Genomic DNA, 19,526 nt, shown 5'->3' with positions numbered 1-19,526 from the left:
ATTCATTCAGTGGCAACATAATTTGCTGTGAAGGAAATGGAATTACAGAAAAAAAAAGAAAAGCACAAGAAAAAGAACGAGAGAAATTATCACTTCAGGAATTTACGCAGTAAATAGTAAGAAATTTTACATCTAAATCTTAATAAACCTGTTCTCTTCCCACTTGCAAATGCAATAATACAATTACAAATGTCTTCACCTTCCTACTTTGTCTACATCACTCGTACAGTAATCTATGCAACCAAGTGGATTGAGAGTTAGAAGGCTGCAACTATTTCTTCTGTCTTCTGAGCAATCTAAACCATTTTTGCGCATATAATGATTAGTGTTGTCACAAGTTAGAGAGTTACCCTGCGATATGGGATGCGCTACTATGATCAATAAATAAAAAGATCTTGTCCGAGCAGACCTAATGGCATCTGTTCCGTAGCATACACCAATTTTTGATCTCCGGTTACCTGCAATAATGCATTTATTAACAATTTTCAAAAATTTACAAACATAAAAAAGTTGTTTCTATGTTTTTAAACAAGTTTTCATTCCTTCCTCACTTCTCCACCTCCTTTGGTCACCACCCACCACCAATCACCACCACTGGCGAGTCCCCCTCCACCTCTGACCACCACCCCATCAGCTGGTCACCACCTCTAGAGAGTCCAGTTCTCCTCCAGGCTCCAACCCCCTCAGGCCACCCCCTCCTCACTCGTTTCCAAAAACGGGTGTTTAAACAAGTTATTTATTTTTGTTTTTACCAAAAATAAACATAAATATGCTTAATGGTTTTAACGTTATCAAACAATACCAAAATTGCCTCTTTAGACACTCATTACTGATTCTCTTCTCTTGCAAAATAAATATAAAACTAAGGCAAGTAAGTACCGTTACAAACTGAATGAAACATGGCAACTTAAGAAACTTGCTAAATGCCTTTCACTGGCTCAATCACTGCAAAGAGATGAAGAAAAAAAATAAAAAAAATTAATTGGTTATAATAAACAAGGGACGATGTATAGAAAACAGACCTCAAGAAACTCACAATGTTAAAGGCTTGGGAAGTGCAGGAGATGGGGTGACTATTGCCGGGCTCAGATCTGTTGAGATATGCTGAAAAGAATGCATATCAGAGAAATCACTTCTCACTGATCGGAAAAACTCTGACCCTGGAGGGGTAAAAAATGTATCAGAACCTCCCCTTGCCAACTTCAGAGCAGCAGGGTGGGTATTAACTCCACCGCTTACATTAAAGATGTTGGTACCTGCCTATTACAACAGGAAGTTTTATTTTAGTCGTTCACAGATTACTCATTCTAAACTGCTACGATTGGCATAGATATCTTGAGTAGGGCCCCTACAAAATATAGGTCTCCCCTGATTATGATAATTGCATATATCACAATTGCTACTTGTAGACACTACTGTGGAGTGGGGTCCAGTAAAGAATTAGAAAAAGAGGTTAACAAGCGAAGGATTCATACATTAGACAATTCTTTGATGTGTACAATGATGATTGTAATATCATCTGTCCGAGTTTCATGCTGTAACCATTGTTTGTATGATTCTCCAGCAATAGCGGAACATGCATCTCGAGGATCAGTGTATCTTGAGACCTAAACAAACGGTGAAGGGAAAAAATGGAAAAACAGAAACAGAAAAACAAAAATCAGAAAAATTGAGCAAGGAGTGCAACTATGGATAAAAAATAAGTCACAAGCGAAATATTTAAACATCAAACCATAGTTCAAAATTCTAGGAAGGAAAAACACACACAAGTTCAGGAAATTATCTGATAAAAAAGTATAACAAGTGCCCGCTATTGATGTACCTTGTCAAAATAAACTATTTAAAGCAATCAATTGGTTTAGGGCCTTATCATATCAATTAACTTTCAAAAATAACATATTAATCAGGATTGAAGGCTGATTAGCTTTTTGATTCATATCACAAAGGAGATAAGCTTCTACAAGAGACTCAATCACCATAGTAACAAACTGATCAAAATTCAACAGCTTAACAAGATTGAAGTGAACAGAAAAATATGGAAAGCTACACACGATTAAGAAAAGATGATAGTATGCAATAAATAGTAACTAATTATAACAAAAGAACAAAATACCATTTTTGAATGTTGTTGAGGGTAATCACATACCATTTCCACAACAGTTTGGCTTGAGAGGAACTCGAAAACGCCATCACTTGCGACTACAAAGAACAGATGATTAGGTGTAAGCTGAACTGTTAAAACCTCAGGAAGTGCAATAACGCCAATCCTCTCTGCTTCACTATCCCCTACACTCCGTGTAAATGCAGTTCCGGGGTACATCGCATTTTGAACCCACAACCTCGGTGGATCAGCACCTTCAGTCTCTTCATCACCCCATGTTTGGATACTCGGATCGCTATTTCCTTCCACTTGATCAACAGTCAAAACCCTGGCCCCACAAAGCTTCACCCTCTCACATTCATCTTCCCGAAAAGGTGTCTGATCGTGAGACAGATCTTTGGAAATAATCTGATTCCCATCCTTACTGGCAATTACAGCTCTTGAATCACCCACATTCGCCACATAAAGCTTATCCCCAATAACAAGAACAGTAATTGCAGTTGTACCACTCAGCGAATCGTCTATGTCACTATTATGCAGTTCCTCATTTGTTGATAAAAATGCAGAATTATAAGCTTTAACAGGATCATCTAACAATGTCGGGTCACCGGATAGAATTTCAATTAACCTATTCTTAACGAAATTTGAACATTCTGTACCGAAATGTCCATGCCCATCAAACACACCAAAGAAATGGACATTAGGGTTGCCTTGAATGTTCTTTTTGATACAGAAACTATCTTGGTTTTCTTTATCAGGTGCATCTGGGTAGTACCCTCGTTGCGTGAGGGCTGAATACTCCAACCGGAAGTTTTTAGAAGGAACAAGAACAAAATCTAATGATCTATTTGCAAGTATATGTTTTCCATGGCAAGTATATTTACCCAAATCTTGAAATTCCCTGTCATCCCCATCTTGAAATTCGCCGTTATCCCCATCTAAAGATTTTGGGGATCGGCCACAACACTTGCCATGGACACAACCCATATTTTTTGACGCAACATGAACAGCCTAATGAATCAAATTGAAATGCATAACTCCTAAGAAAAACCTTCAAAGAAATCCAATTCTTGGTGACAATTGGCCAAGTGGGTACTCCGTAGATTCAACGTTCTGGGGGTCACACAAGGATTTTTCCATAGAACCAACAAGAATTAAGGATCAAATAAACAAACCCTACAAGCAAAACACCCCCAAAAGCCGTGTCTGTGAACAGAATTAATGAATTATGCTTTAAAGATGATGATTGGCATCTGGGTTTTCCAAGAAAAGGGGTTTTGTAGAGAAGTTTCACAAAATTAGGATAACCCCTTCAACAAACAATGATCAAAGAGGAGGAGAATTTTGATTTGGTACAAAGAAACCCTTTTTTGGGTAAGTAAAATTTTTTTTCGGTACGTAAGTACAAAGAAGCTCGATCAAAAAAAAAAAGTACAAAGAAACCCATCAAGGAAAAAAGGGCATGAAAAATCAAACCTTCAAAGGAATCCAATTCTTGGTTGAAAATGGCCAAGTGGGTACTTCAAAGATTCATCATTCTGGTGGTTACACAAGGGGTTTTGCATAGAATCAACAAGAATTAAGGATCAACAAAAAAAACCCTAGAAGCAAACCACTTCAAAAAAACCCTGCTTTTGGACAGAATTATGGTTTACAGATGATGATTGTCATCTGGGTTTTCCAAGAAAAGGGGTTTTGCAGAGAGGTTCCACAAGATTGGAATAACCCCTTTAACGAAAAATGATTAAAGAGATAGAATTTTGATTTGGTACAAAGGAGAAGGGCACAAAAAACCAACCCTACGAAGCAAAAGGTAGAAACTTTTCTGCTTTTGATTTGATCAAACTATGCTTTCTTGTCATTAGAGAGGGGAGAGGACGTGCAGGGTGGATTGTTGTGGGGCCTACACAAAGATTGTGCTTTTGCCAGTGGAAGATCAAAGGCTCAAAATTCAAATGAAATGAAAACTCGAGACAGAGAGAGGGAGAGAGAAAACAACAGATAACGGTCAATTAGGGGTCTGATTGGGATTATGCTGTTTTTAATTTACAGAGCTCTAATTAGATTTTCTACAGTACAGCTCTGATAGGTTGTCCAGCAATAAAAAAAAAAAAAAAACTAAGTAAATGACAAAAAAAAAAAAAAAGACAAATTAAAATTCTATTAGAGATCTTTTTTCAGAGATCTAAATCATTTTTTTTTTAATTTATTCATTTTTTTAATTTATATTTATAAAAATTTTATAAATTAATTTTTATTTATTTTTAGAAAATCATAAATTATAAACATATTTGGTTTGAATAAAATGTTTAAAAACATAAACTAAAAAATATATTTGTTCGTACTTAAAATATTTATATTTATTTTTATTATTTATGACAATAGGATCACACACGTTATAATTGAAAAAATAATAATTAAAAAAATAATTGAAAAAAAATTTAATTGGGAAAAAAATTAATTGAAAAAAAAAATTATTTGAAAATAAAAATTAAAAACTGAAAACGTAAACACATTTTTTGAGTTTACGTTTTTTTCTCAAATTTATAAACTGCGACAACCATTTATAAACCAAAAAAATTATCAAACAAATTTTTATGATAATTTTTAAAATTTTTGTAAATATAAAATCATCAGACCCTATCAATTTTGATTTTTTTTTTTTTTTTTACTCTTTACTAGTTTTAATCATTACTTCTAATACTTTTTTAGTCGCAATTGTTGGAAATTTTATAAAGAGGTAGTTGTGAATTGAAATAGACTTCATTTTGTGTTTTTTTGTTTTGAAGGAATGGTCAAACCTCCATTTGAATGAAAGGGTACAAACCTTTCATGGTGTCTCTTTATTTTAAAGGAAGGGGTATGTCCCTTCTTCATACCTTTTCTATTCAAATTGAATAAGTGCCAACAAAGCCTATATAAAGGCAGCCCCATTCCAATTTTGATTGAATCCAAAAAATTGAGTCTAAAATTCTTGTCTCTTTGCTGTCCATTTTCTTTTAGTGCATTATTCTTCATATAAAATATTAGGAATAAATTTCAGAGAGTTATAGAACACAAGGTTCTAGTTCGCCGGACAAATTTGTTTGAAGTGCTTCTACAAATTTGTGAAGATCATTGTATCCTGGGAGATAGACGCCACTCAACCGTAAGCACCGTAGCGGGGCGAATCTGTCTTAATGACAGAGTGTCACACATTCGACTTGGTCTTTAAATTATTGATTCGGTTCAACAAAATAAATTCTGTAAGTTTTATTTTATTTTGTTTGAATTATTTTAAGTTATTTTATTTACACAGAAGATTGTTCCTACAATCTTAAGACAGATTTGAATTATTCTGTTTACAGAATTTTTCGTTTGTTTCCTTTTTTTTTCATTCTTCGTAAATAATTTCGGAAGAAAATTATTTTCTGTGGATTTACAAAATAATATTCTGGTTGGAAAAACAAATAGTGATTATATGCTATTTGACAGATAGTAGTAATATACTGTCTCTTTTCTTTGACAACAACTAGTAGTACGATACTGGTGTCATTAACAATTCAGAATATATTTTTGTGGAATTTTTCAGAAATTAATTTTGGATTTTAGAAATTATTTTCTGAGTTTTCATTACTTAAAATTTTGTTTTAGTATTTTAATTATTGAAGTGCTATAGAAATTAATTTTCTGTGTAGAATTAATTTGGTTGAATAAAATTTTATTTTATTTCCAAATTAATTGAAAAATAAAAGTTATTTTCTTATTTCTTTTATTTTACAGAATTTAATTTCTTGTATGGAATTAATTTGGTTAAATAAAATTTTATTTTATTTCCAAATTAATTGAAAAATAAAAGTTATAGTTTTTATTTCTTTTTATTTTACAGAATTTATTTTTCTGTGTGGAATTAATTTGTTTAAATAATATTTTATTTTATTTTCAAATTAATTGAAAAATAAAAGTTACATTCTTATTTCTTTTATTTTTACAGAATTTAATTCTGTGAATTTGGTTTAATTTTCTGTGTAGTGAAAATTTTAATTATAAATTTGTTTTATAAATTAGAATTGATGGCTACTGAAACAAATGCCCAAACAAGTACTACTGTGGTGGCTGCAATTGCACCAACCCCCTCTCCTGTGATGACAGTACCAATAAGTCATGGAGAGAAGCCAGAGAAGTTCTCAGGAACTGACTTTAAAATATGGCAACAGAAAATGTTGTTCTATCTTACAACTCTGATCCTGGCTCGTTTTCTCCGTGAAGATGCTCCTATCCTGAAAGAGGATGAAACCGACCGGCAAGTGGTTGTTGCGATTGATGCTTGGAAACATGCCGATTTCCTTTGCCGAAACTACGTCTTGAACGGCCTTGACAACACATTATACAACGTCTACAGTCCAATCAAGACAGCAAAGGAACTTTGGGAATCGTTGGAGAAAAAGTACAAAACGGAAGATGCCGGCTCAAAGAAATTTGTGGTTGGCAGATTCTTGGATTTTGTAATGGTTGATTCAAAAACTGTGATCAGCCAAGCTCAAGATTTCCAATTCATTCTGCATGACATTCACGCAGAAGACATGTCTCTCAGTGAATCCTTCCAAGTTGCAGCCTTAATTGAAAAATTACCAAAAGGCTGGAAGGAGTTCAAGAACTACCTCAAACACAAGCGCAAAGAAATTTCTATAGACGAATTAATTGTGCGTTTGAGAATTGAGGAGGACAACCGCAATTCTGAAAAAGCGGACTGGTAAGCATCCTATGGAGTCTAAGGCAAATGTGGTGGAACATGCTTCAAAAACCAAGAAACGAAAGTCTTCTGGAGAAAGTTCATCACAAGGCTCTAAAGGGGGGGATAATAAAAAGTACAAGTTTAATGGCAAATGTTACATCTGTGACAAAGAGGGACATCGGGCCAAAGATTGTCGTAGCAAAGGCAAAACCAAAAGAAGAACAAGCAAGAAGCCTGCTCAAGCCCACATGACTGAAATGGACAATATTTCTAATGGTATAGATGATATCAATCTTTCTGCAGTTGTTTTCGAGGCAAATCTTGTCGGAGATCCTAAAGAATGGTGGGTGGACACTGGTGCTACTCGCCATATTTGTGCCGACAAAAAGATGTTCACATCTTATTCTATAGTGGACAATGGTGAACAACTCTTTATGAGCAACTCCTCAACTTCCAAAGTTGCAGGACAAGGAAAGATTGTACTCAAGACGACATCTGGAAAGGAACTCACTTTCAACAATGTGCTGCATATACCGGACATTCGCAAGAATTTAGTTTCCAGATCTTTGTTGAGTAAGAATGGGTTTAGACTAGTTTTTGAAAGTGACAAGTTTGTACTTACCAAAAACAGGATGTATGTAGGAAAAGGTTACATGTTTGATGACCTTTTCAAGTTAAATGTAATGACCATTGTACCCTCAGTTATTAATAATATTACATCTTCTTCTTACTTGCTTGAGTCTTCAAATTTATGGCACGGCAGACTAGGACATGTTAATTATGTATCTTTGCGTAGATTAATTAATATGGAATGTTTATCTAAATTTAACATTGATTCAAATCATAAATGTGAAGTTTGCGTTGAGGCAAAATTATCTAAAACTCCTTTTCATTCAATTGAAAGAAGTACGGAGCCACTTGAATTAATTCATGGTAACATTTGTGATTTTAAATTAATTCAAACTAGAGGTGGGAAAAAGTATTTTATCACTTTTATAGATGACTATACTAGATATAGTTATGTTTATTTGATTCAAACCAAGGATGAAGCTTTGGAAACTTTCATTCAATATAAGAATGAAGTTGAAAATCAACTTGGTAAGAAGATCAAGAAACTTAGAAGTGATAGAGGTGGTGAATATGAATCACCTTTTGGTGAGTTTTGTAAAGAATATGGAATAATTCATCAAACCACCGCTCCTTACTCACCTGAGGAAAATGGAATTGCTGAAAGGAAAAATAGGATTTTAAAAGAAATGATGAATGCCATGTTAATCAGTTCTGGATTACCTTAGAACTTGTGGGGGGGAAGCAATACTTTCTGCTAATTATATTTTAAATAAAGTACCCCGAAAGAAAATGAATCAAACACCTTATGAAATGCGGCATGGTAGAGTACCATCCTACAAATACTTAAAAGTGTGGCGGTGTTTGGCTGAAGTGGCTATTCCTAGTCCTAAAAAGACTAAGATAGGTCCTAAGACCATTGATTGCATTTTCATTGGTTATGCCAAGAATAGTAGTGCATATCGGTTTTTGATTCATAAATCAGAACATTCCGAAATGCGTGTAAATACTATTATTGAGTCTCGGAATGCATCATTTTTTGAACATGTATTTCCAAATAAAACTGGACAAGAGACTAGTAATAATAAGAGATCTTTTGACACTATTACTAGTAATGATCAAGAACATGATCAAGAGCAAGAGTTAGACCAAAATGAGGAAGAAGAACCTAGGCGTAGTAAACGTGCTAGAACCTCAAAATCTTTTGGTCCAGATTTTCTAACATTTTTGTTAGAAAATGAGCCTTTAACTTTTAAAAAGGCTATGTCCAGTCCTGAAGCTCCTTTATGGAAAGAAGCTGTCAACAGTGAAGTTGAATCCATCTTGCAAAATCACACTTGTGAATTGGTGGATTTGCCACCAGGTTGTAAACCTCTTGGGTACAAGTGGATTTTCAAAAGGAAAATGAAAGCGAATGGATCAATTGACAAATACAAGGCAAGACTTGTGGTCAAAGGATTTAGACAAAAAGAAGGCCTAGACTATTTTGACACATACTCACCGGTTACTAGAATAACATCCATTAGATTGCTAATTGCCATTGCATCTCTATATAATCTAGAAATTCATCAAATGGATGTTAAAACCGCTTTCTTAAATGGTGAGTTAAATGAAGAAATTTACATGGAACAACCAGAAGGGTTTTCTGTTCCAGGGAAAGAAAAGAAAGTGTGTAAATTGGTTAAATCATTATATGGTTTAAAACAAGCACCAAAGCAATGGCATGAGAAATTTGACAAGGCAATGATGTCAAATGGATTTAAAATTAATGAGTGTGACAAATGTGTTTATATTAAAAACACAGATAAAGGTTATGTCGTTGTATGTCTTTATGTAGATGATATACTCATCATTGGTAGTAATAATGACATGATTAAAACTACCAAGAAAATGTTAAATAAACATTTTTGACATGAAGGACATGGGCATTGCTGATGTAATACTTGGTATGAAAATTACCAAAACATCAGAAGGATATGCTTTGTCACAATCTCATTACATTGAGAAAATACTTGACAAATTCAGCAAAGATGATGATCATCTTGTAAGAACACCTGTAGATATTAATTTGTATCTTTTCAAAAATGTACAGGAAAGTATTTCTTAATTAGAGTATGCCCAAATTATTGGAAGCTTAATGTACTTGATGAACTGCACTCGCCCAGATATAGCTTATGCAGTAAGTAAATTAAGTAGATATACGAGTAATCCGGGAGTAGAACACTGGAAAGCAATTATAAGGGTTCTTAGATATCTCCGATTTACTCGTAACATTGGGCTTAATTATACAGATATCCAGCAGTACTTGAAGGATACTGTGATACAAATTGGATATCGGATACAAGAGACTCAAAGTCCACTAGTGGGTATGTCTTTACTCTTGGTGGGGTGGCTGTATCTTGGAAATCTTCCAAACAGACTTGTATTGCTAGGTCTACTATGGAATCTGAATTCATAGCTTTAGACAAAGCAGGGAAAGAGGCAGAATGGCTTCGTCACTTCCTTGAAGATATTCCAATATGGCCAAAACCGGTGCCTGCTATATGCATACATTGTGATAGTCAATCAGCAATTGGTAGAGCACAGAGTCATATGTATAACGGTAAGTCTCGACACATTCGTCGTCGACATAATACCGTAATACAATTACTCTTTAATGGAATTATGTCCATAGAATATGTTAAGTCTAAAGACAACATAGCGGATCCACTAACCAAAGGGTTAGCAAGAGAGTTAGTTGAGAATTCATCGAGGGGAATGGGACTAAAGCCTATTAAATAAGAGTTACTACAACGGCAACCCAACCTAGTTGACTGGAGATCCCAAGATCTAGGTTCAAAGGAACAACCGAGTTGTGAATGACTCAGAAGGATCACTGGGGAGTTTATCTCTTACCCATTTCTTTGATGAAATAGTGATGTCTGCAGCGGTTTAGGTTAAGTAATACTTTTAATGATTTTTATATCTAGGTAAACCTAGTAGAGTATGGCAGGATACTTTTCATAAGAATCACCTATGTGAGTGTGAACTGGGCCGGTTCTATAAGATTTGTGAAGGGCTACAAGTCTTTAGAGCACTCATGAAAGACCAGGTTGTTCAAGGTCAAAATGAACACAATAATGAGAACTAAACTATGTCTGGAGATATACTGTGTGAGTTCTATTGTCTTGGTTTACACAAACGGCTGAACAGTTCAAGACATCATGTTCACTAGTTAGCTAGTAAATCCGATAGTATCTCACAAGGGAAGGTTCAAAGCCAAAAGCTACCTATCCTTTGCAGAATATTTCCAATTTCTGTACTCTCTGTATTTACATCATGTTGTTGCATTTTCTCTCTGTCAATTTCATTCATGTGGGGGATTGTTAGAAAATTTATAAAGAGGTAGTTGTGAATTGAAATAGACTCCATTTTGAATGAAAGGGTGTAACCTTTCATGGTGTCTTTTTGTTTTAAAGGAAGGGTCAAACCTCCATTTGAATGAAAGGGTGCAAACCTTTCATGGCGTCTCTTTATTTTAAAGGAAGGGGTATGTCCCTTCTTCATACCATTTCTATTCAAATTGAATAGGTGCCAACAAAGCCTATATAAAGGCAACCCCATTCCAATTTTGATTGAATCCGAAAAATTGAGTCTAAAATTCTTGTCTCTTTGCTGTCCATTTTCTTTTAGTGCATTATTCTTCATATAAAATATTAGGAATAAATTTCAGAGAGTTATAGAACACAAGGTTCTAGTTCGCCGGACAAATGCCACCCTAATCCTTCACTAGCCCCTTCACCATTTCTTACTCTCACAATCTCCTCCCGCATACAGACCCACCCCCATAAATCTCGCTCATAGCCCTCTCACTTGCGTCTTTATTCTCCCATATTCTTTTTTGTTGCGATTTCTTCGTCTTTTGCGATTACTCTTTCCAGGTGGTGGACAAGTAAGAAAGAGAAGCAAGATGGTATGCAAGGAAGGGAGAGACACTAGGTGGTAGAAAGAAGGGAGGAGGGGCTGGGGGTTTGTAGAATGAGCTAAAGCCCATTTGTTTTGAGAGATATGAGTAGAATTGGAATTGAGATAGATATGAGACTTACTATATATTGTGTTTGTTTTTGGAGATGGAGAGGGGATTCATAATCTCAGGAGATTAGGATGGGTCTTGGTGTTGGGATTGAGATGGAGGAAGTGGAGATGGTATTAAGAAATTAGTCCTATGGGATTAGATTTTTTTATTTTTTATTTTTTTTATTTACATGTTGGACATTTTTTTTAAACATTAATATTTAACGTTTTTCTATTTTTTGTTAAGTAAAAATCATAATTTTATTTGTTTTAATATTTTATATTTCTTTTATAGGTTAATAATTTAACAATCCTCACATTAACAACTACTATAAAAACAAACACAATTTTACTTAATCTCTTCACTATCAATCCCTTCACTAACAATTCTCGTACTATTAATCCCCTTACTATCAATTCTCTCCATTCTACTTATGAAAATAACTGGGCCTAAGGGATTTGTGTCAAAGGTAGAAAGGTAATAATATATACCAACATAATTTATATATAAAATGATATGATGTTTTGTGATACTTTTATTTTAAACTAAAAATCTATTATTATGATATATAATTGAAAAAATGACCCATCAAAGTTTTATTTGTAAATCACTTTTATTTGTGAAATGGAAACAAAACCTTTCAAATATATATGTGGTGTTTTGGAAAATTGGTAAAAAGTTTAATTTTTTAGTTTTTTTTTTAATCTATTTTGTTTTTTTATAGATAAAAAATGTGAAAAGTGATGTGACTCAAAATAGATAAAAAATTAAAAGTTGATTTTTTTTTTTAATTTCTCAAAAGACCCCTATATGTTAACGTACGTCCATACCTTACTATGGGAGAAATAATATTGGGATCAAATTTGAAATTAAGATATGAGGGGGGGGGGGGGTTGTGTTGAAATGTAGGTTTATTCATGGGATTAGCCATTAGGGAGGTTAGGATTATTAATTTAATGGGATCACGAGAGGGAGAGTGAGTGGGAAAAGGAAAAGATAATAGAGAGAAGTGAAAAAGTGAAAAAGTAAAAAATGTACACGTTAAATATTTTTTAAAAAATACATCTCAATTATTGTCTTGTAATTTGCACATATTTGAACCATTCAAATATTTTAATAGGATAAAAATATATTGAATATTCAAAACTTTCTTAGTTTATTATATAGATTTTTTATGAAATGATAAATTATATTGACTTCAATCCGGCCCAATTTTTTTTTTTTTTTTTATGGTTTTTTTTTCCAGCATATGAAACCTTGAAGAACACAATTTTTTGGGTCTTTTGAGGGAAAAAATAAAAAAATGGGCCAGTTATTTAGAGTTGGTATCTGGGCAAATGGGCCCGTATTTATTATGTTGGACCAAATATTGGAGGTAACAACTAATTTCATTTCCCATAAAATGGGCCAGGTAGGAACAAAGTTTGGACACTAAGTTCAACATTTTGCCAACATCTTCACAGTCCAACAAATCATATTTCTGGTCTGCGCCAATGGTCAGGCCCACTTCAAGATTTTGATCTATGACTCATAATTATTACTATTTTCTTAATACATCAAGAATTTATCTTTGCTATAACTCGAAAACTAATAAGAATATTATATATGATCCATTTTTTTTTACAACTTTTTTATTTCATCGCATTCACGTCAAAATATAATTCTTCTTAATGTATTTTGTTATGTAATATGTTCAAAACATAAAATCAATTACAAACATCCAATTATGCAGAGACATGAAACAATGATATAAATTTAATGCTAAAGCCTCGTTTGGGAAGTAACATTTTTAGTCTAAAAATTAAAAAGCCATTAAAAAAACTAAAAGTCAAACAACCTATACCAAAAAGTCAAAGATTCCATTTTCTCTTTATATTCTGTACATCTTTTTGTAAAAAATCAAAAAGGCATCCCAAACATGTTAGTTTTTTTTTCATCATATTTTAGTTAAAAAGTCAAAAAGTTACTAAAAAAACATATTCTCAAACGAGGCCTAAATATCAATTTTTTATATATCTGGCTTGGAAATGAAATTCTTATAATTATCAAAAAGAAAGAAGTCGAGAAGCAATTAAAGGTGATTAACAAAAAAGTAAGTTATGTTACTGTGTAAAATTGATAATTAACCCAAAGAAAGAAGTGAAATAGAATGTTAAGATTTCTCTTTCGAAGCCTTAATAATAATAATAAGAAGAAGAAGAAGAAGAAGAAGAAAAAAGTAAGAAATTTCAGGAGAATGAGAAGAAAGAGAAAGGACAAAACAAAAAATAAAACAAGAATAGAAAGAGAAATTGAGTGAGAGAGAGAGAGAGAGAGAGAGAGATAATAGGGTGGATTATCATGATTGTAACCAAACACACCATCTATGATGCATTCATTCGACACACATCAACCCCACATCCATAATCATCATCTACCATACATCACCAAGCATCATGCAATCCAAGTCATCCATCCATCACCTTAAATAATAATAAATAAATAAAAAATCAACTAATTAGATTTAAAAAACGAGATACCTGATCTTTTGTGCTTTTACCTCAGATTCATTTTCAACCATCAAAATTGTCATATAATTAAATGGTTGATTGTGCATTTAGATAAACATTTAAAGAAAAAAAAATTACTTAGTCCTAAAAGACACTCTACTGTCCCTCTTTTTGAATCTCTTTCGTGTAATTCTTAAGTTGTATTTGGTTAGAAGATTTGAGAATAAATTTAAAAAAAAATAAAAAATGTATGTGAAACTAAATGAAATATAAATATATTTTATTCATATTTCACTTATCTTTTTCCATTCCATTTCCTAATCTCTTTCTAAACCTTTCAACCAAACAAAGCCTTAGTGTACTACTTCTACTTCTAGCGAGAGGTAAACGTTTGAAACACAACGGTCCCGGCGGCCGGGAATTCATCCACCGTGCAACTTCGGCATTTCAATCCAAGTGGCTCGAGCGTGCTGGTGACACATGTCCACACCTCATGGCCGGTAGCACAGGTAGATGAAACCGACATTGTCCCTGGCCGAAAAACTTGCACCACCTTCTTCAACACCTTACCAAGATCATCATGACCGTCGTAAACTGACCCAATGCACTCAAAGCTCGCGTAGCTGAACCCATCCTCTGGTGTAACGTGAATTGTGGAGTACCGATCACTATCAACTCCATTCATCGAATACCCACATGGCTCAAATCCAAAGTCACACAAAATAGCATTCGGATTGATATCTCCGATACCTGTCATCTCCGTCATCACTTTTCCGGCCATATCACCCAATTTATTGTCGTCAGGACACTTAAAAAACTTCCTGGCCAGCACTCGGTCGAGCTCAGTCATGCAAACTTCAACAGTATATGACTGCTCAGACATTTGCATTATCATGTCAGATTTATTACTAGCAGTGAACACGTGCCATGAATGACAAGTCAACTTAGAAGGCATCACATTTGCTTTTCTATAGCAAACATGACTAGGCAATACATCTTTCAAGTACAGCACTTCTTCTCCAAAACTAGTGTGAGGATAAGGTTGTGACTTGGGAAAAATAAAGCTACCTCGGCTGTACCTACACCCGCACAAAGTCAGGCCCACACCACAACCATGGTCCACCAATGGACGGACAGATTTCAACAGCTGAGTGGTCCCACATGTCTTGATGATGATCTTCGTGGGGTACACAAATAGACTCGACTCAGACAACACATAAGAGTCGAAGCAGTGGTTCCCCACAGCTGATACTACGGTGCATTGCACCGCATGGAGCACTTTCTCCAGCGACTCGAAGCTTATCCGCCGGAGGCCCATTCCGGCGGAATTGTCGCTGGAAAATCGGAGTTCTAAGCGCTTTTCGAAGCCTTCAAACCCAGAAACCGCCATTGAAAATGGAGAGAGATTAGAGATGATTGATATGAATAGGATTGAGTTTGAGAGATGGAAGAGAATTGTGGTGTGAGATATAGAGGGAGGGTTGTGTGTGTATATATAGAGAGAGAGTGGAGGAGAGAGAGGGGGCATGCGGGTTAGGGAACCAAGAATAATGATTGAGAGCATTTCTTCAATGGAAGATGATGGTTGGTTTTTGAGTGTGTGAAAGATCTTTCATCAGAGAGAGGAAGATACAAATGTAATTCATACCCACGCGCGTACTCTAGTTCTGAATTTACTTAAGAAAATTCCAAGATTTTCTCGGTTCATATAATCATAACTTCTTTTTTTTTTTTTTGGATTATGTACTATAACAATATGCTAGCTAGTTAACATTTTGATGTTGTAGAGGGGTCGCTGGAGGTTTACAGACGTTCATGTTTTATTTGAATCATGGATTTTGAAAAACCCCCCCTCAAAAAAAAAATTTTGAAAGAAAAATGAAAATGATGAAAAAATAATAACTTAGTTTTTTTTTTTTTTTTGAACTGCAAATAATAACTTAGTTATCGCTTACATTATATATATATATATATATATTAATCTAAGTTCGTAATCTAAATACATTGAGAGTTTAGACTATAAGTTCGACCAAGTAGTCTAGTTGAAGAGTCCATCTATAGAAAGAAAAGATACATGTTATTGGAAGTAGAATATGGGCGTTGTAATTCGTTGCAATTTTAAAATAAAATTATAATTAAATTGTAAATAACGAATTAACAAATTTAATTTCCATAACCAAACTGTCAAACTACGGTTTGGACGAGACTGGCCTAAAAGAGTTGTTCTATATGCAGAGATGTGTTCTTACTTTTTGTTTTTTTGAATTTTTTTTTTTTTGGAAGAAAACTGATGAGGTGAAAACAAGTCTGAATGATGAGGACAGCCTGGTCTTTTCTAAAATGGGCAGGTGGATTGGGTATGTAGACATGCCCAAAAACACATCAATTGTTTTTTGAAACATAAAAAACAAAAAACAAAAGGATTTCATAGGCGTGGCAACTAAATTATGATAATATATCCATAAAATATTGTACGTGAAATCAAAGGCATTCACATCATATTTTTATGCTACACATACAATGTATTATCATCATTTTTTTTTTTTTTTTTTTGGTATTTATCAAAACACAATACTTGATCAAATTGTGTACTTCAATAACTTTGGTTCCCTTCATATGAACAAAATGTTGTGAAAAAGTGAAAAAACATCTTTGCCAATGCACATATAAATGCATGCATATATAAATATATATAATGAATTCAAACCCCCTATTGGAAACATCTCGATCAACTTATTTTTGGCTTCGGTTGTCATCAAATTATGTAGTTTTGAATTGAAAAGCATGTTTATTTACACCTTCACATCTTATTATTTAGACAGAAGAATTATAAAATGTCATAAATGAATTTCTTACTTGATCTTATCTCGCTACAAACAAAACACAATTTTTTTTTTTTAAATACAAAAATGCACAAAATACATCCATCTTAATAAAGTGTGGGCGCTATTCAAGATTGCACACTTTTAATTTTGATTAAAAAAAATTATAAGATAAAGAACTAAAATTGAAAGGGAGAATATGTGTCAAGGGGAGAGAGAGAGAGAGAGAGAGAGAGAGAGAGAGAGAGGTGGAATATGCAATGATGTGAAATTGTGAGTTTAGGAACCAAATTTGAAGTTAATAGAGAGGCATGAATTGATTGAGAATGTATATATGGGTTGCATGCCTGCCCACCCACCAAACCACACAATCTCATGGCCTCTTTTTTAGAATAGGTTAGAAGTTAATTTTTTGATTTTTATTCTCTTTTAAGTCATATTATTTTTTAGTTTTTTATATGTTTTTTTTTTAAATATTTAAAAAACTTAAAAAACTAACTTTTAACTTTTTTTTTCAAAACAATAGACTCTCTCCTCATGTACTTTAAAAATAAATAAATAAATAATAATAATAAAATTAAAAATGTATGAACTAAATTTATTTTAATTCACATCATATTAAATTTAAACTTACTATATATACATTTAAATTATGAATATATTCTAAATATATATATATATATATATATATATATTCTGAACTCTCTTCCATATAGGAATGGTCAACCAGTTCCAAATCTTAAGAGGAAGATACACCACATATTGGACCTAACCTGTTTGTAAAGTCTGAAAACAAACTCTTATCAAAATCCACCTTTTACATGAAAAGATGTTACCACAATCTCCCTTTTTAAGATTAAAATCTCTTGACTTTTGATAAGCAGGGGTCAAAAAGAGAAAATAATAATAATAATAATTTATAACCCTCCTAATCTTAATTTGAACCCACCAAATATCTTTTTAATCTTAGACACGGCGACCTTATACTCTAAGGTGTTATTATTGATAGAAAATGTGAAATTCATAATTTCGTATTGGATGATTGAAGAACACAATAAGACATAGTGTATGATAATTACTGAAAAGTTTGAATACGTAACGCTTTAAGAGTATTCAATAATTTTTTCAGACTAACTGACCAAAATAATAGAACAAATGTCTCCCAGACAACCACTATGGTTAGGGACTGTTTGGCAACTTTAAAATAATTATTTTTTAGTTTTAAATGCATGTTACTTTTAACTTTTTTATTCACAAAAATATATTTTTTTTTAACTTTCTACACATATAAACCTTTTTAATTCTTAAAAAAAAAAAACACACAAACCTATCGACTAAAGGACCACTGGTCCTACTAATAGGACCAATTTGTCCCCGACAACATCATCTAATTTATGTGTCCCCATTCATTCATGGCACACACATCATATTGTGGTCCAATACTTCATCCAAAAATCAATTAATTTATGGGCATGTTGGACCCACCGAGTCCCCAAATGGGTTGACATTTGAATTAGTTATTATCAACTGATTTCAAACGAATTTTAAACAAGTAAAATATAAATCGAATTTAGTTTGAATCATTTAATTCATTTAACAGCCTTATATAAGAAAATGATATGACCTTTAGCACTCTTTTATTTCAAGCCAAAATACATACTCATTATTATGTCTTGCATTTTTTTTATTTTAAATATCACTATTATATTATTCTGTGTAAAATTTTTGTCAATAAATTATTTCTCTTAGAGGAAGGAGAGAGTCGTGTAGAGAGCACTATAAGACATATGTGAGTGAGTGCTACTGTGCCATGCGCACATTAGAATATTGTGCTATGGGTAGTGGTGGTGGTACCCCAACCACTCTTTTTATAGTTGAAGTTGGTGGTACAAAGATTTTGAAGTTGAATAGTTCTGTGTCCAAGCTCTTATTAGTGACTGCACTTTTCAATGACAAAGTGCAATTCAAAAAGTAATGTCAACACTGGCATTTGATGTGGAATGGATAAGAACTTTTGGTTACATTCAAGTTTAGAGCGCACAAATTCATTGGCTTGGATGTAATTGATTGGGTAGGGTCGATATTTAGGTAAAAATTACACTGAATTGGTAATGTTAGTTTCATTATTTTAAACATCAATACAGACCGCTTCTCTCATCAAATCGCACAGAACCGAACCGATTAAAACTGTTCGGTTCGGTACTGTTTAATCGGTTTAAGATTTTTTAAACTTAAGTCACTTTTAAATATAATTATTAATCTATATAAAAATATTAAATTAACTATTTGTCTACCATTTCAAACATATCCAATCCATTAATTTAATACATACTTTTCAATTCCTAAATTAACAAAAATAAAAACAAAAAAAAGTTCAAAAATACTAAGGTTTAAAGAATAATAAGATTATATATAATAAGAGTTTACAAACTTAGATTATAAAGATGATAAGGTTAATAATTTATTATACTTATTAATACTATTATATTATGAGATTACATATATATATATATATATATAAATATTATAAATACAATATATGTTGAAGCGGTCGGTTTCGATTTAGATTGGTGCACAAGGTGCTTAAACCGATACCGAACCAAAAATCACAAAAAATCAAATTTAAAAATCGCACAAACCGATTCTTATTAAAAAACAGACCAAATATAATCAATTTAATCTAATTCAATCGGTTTGATCGATTTTTTCAATTATTCTTGTACCCCTAGGCTTGGGTTTTTCAGTCACCACATACATTGATTTAATAGAATCAAAATCT

General features: G+C 33.0%; 2 protein-coding genes across 10 annotated transcripts; both read right to left on the bottom strand.

The window, feature by feature from the left end:
- Nucleotides 1-78: 78 nt before the first annotated feature.
- LOC114274718 (putative protein phosphatase 2C 35) lies at nucleotides 79-4,122 on the bottom strand. Of its 9 annotated transcripts, XM_082875697.1 has the most exons (6): nucleotides 2,147-4,074; nucleotides 1,476-1,607; nucleotides 1,261-1,348; nucleotides 1,037-1,160; nucleotides 880-945; nucleotides 79-458 (listed from the first exon to the last, which is right to left on the bottom strand). In XM_082875697.1, exons 1-3 carry the CDS (start codon nucleotides 3,086-3,088, stop codon nucleotides 1,316-1,318), a joined length of 1,107 nt encoding a protein of 368 aa, XP_082731823.1. In that variant the 5' UTR covers nucleotides 3,089-4,074; the 3' UTR covers nucleotides 79-458; nucleotides 880-945; nucleotides 1,037-1,160; nucleotides 1,261-1,315. The 9 variants fall into 9 exon arrangements, with proteins under 9 accessions (XP_082731823.1, XP_082731819.1, XP_082731826.1 ...); XM_082875693.1 differs by lacking the exon at nucleotides 1,261-1,348 and having other exon boundaries at nucleotides 1,037-1,260; nucleotides 2,147-4,122; XM_082875700.1 differs by lacking the exon at nucleotides 1,261-1,348 and having other exon boundaries at nucleotides 1,037-1,256; nucleotides 2,147-4,115.
- Nucleotides 4,123-14,188: 10,066 nt separating this feature from the next.
- On the bottom strand, nucleotides 14,189-15,483 carry LOC114275186 (S-adenosylmethionine decarboxylase proenzyme 4). The gene has a single exon (XM_028217181.2). The coding sequence runs from the start codon at nucleotides 15,451-15,453 to the stop codon at nucleotides 14,299-14,301; it is 1,155 nt and encodes a 384-aa protein (XP_028072982.2). The 5' UTR covers nucleotides 15,454-15,483; the 3' UTR covers nucleotides 14,189-14,298.
- Between the last annotated feature and the right edge of the window lie 4,043 nt (nucleotides 15,484-19,526).

Source organism: Camellia sinensis, chromosome 6, assembly GCF_055761805.1.
Source record: "Camellia sinensis isolate YWXY chromosome 6, ASM5576180v1, whole genome shotgun sequence".
NCBI lineage: Eukaryota > Viridiplantae > Streptophyta > Magnoliopsida > Ericales > Theaceae > Camellia > Camellia sinensis.
The sequence above is the reverse complement of the archived record's forward strand: the minus strand, read 5'-3'. Positions and strand labels throughout refer to the sequence as shown.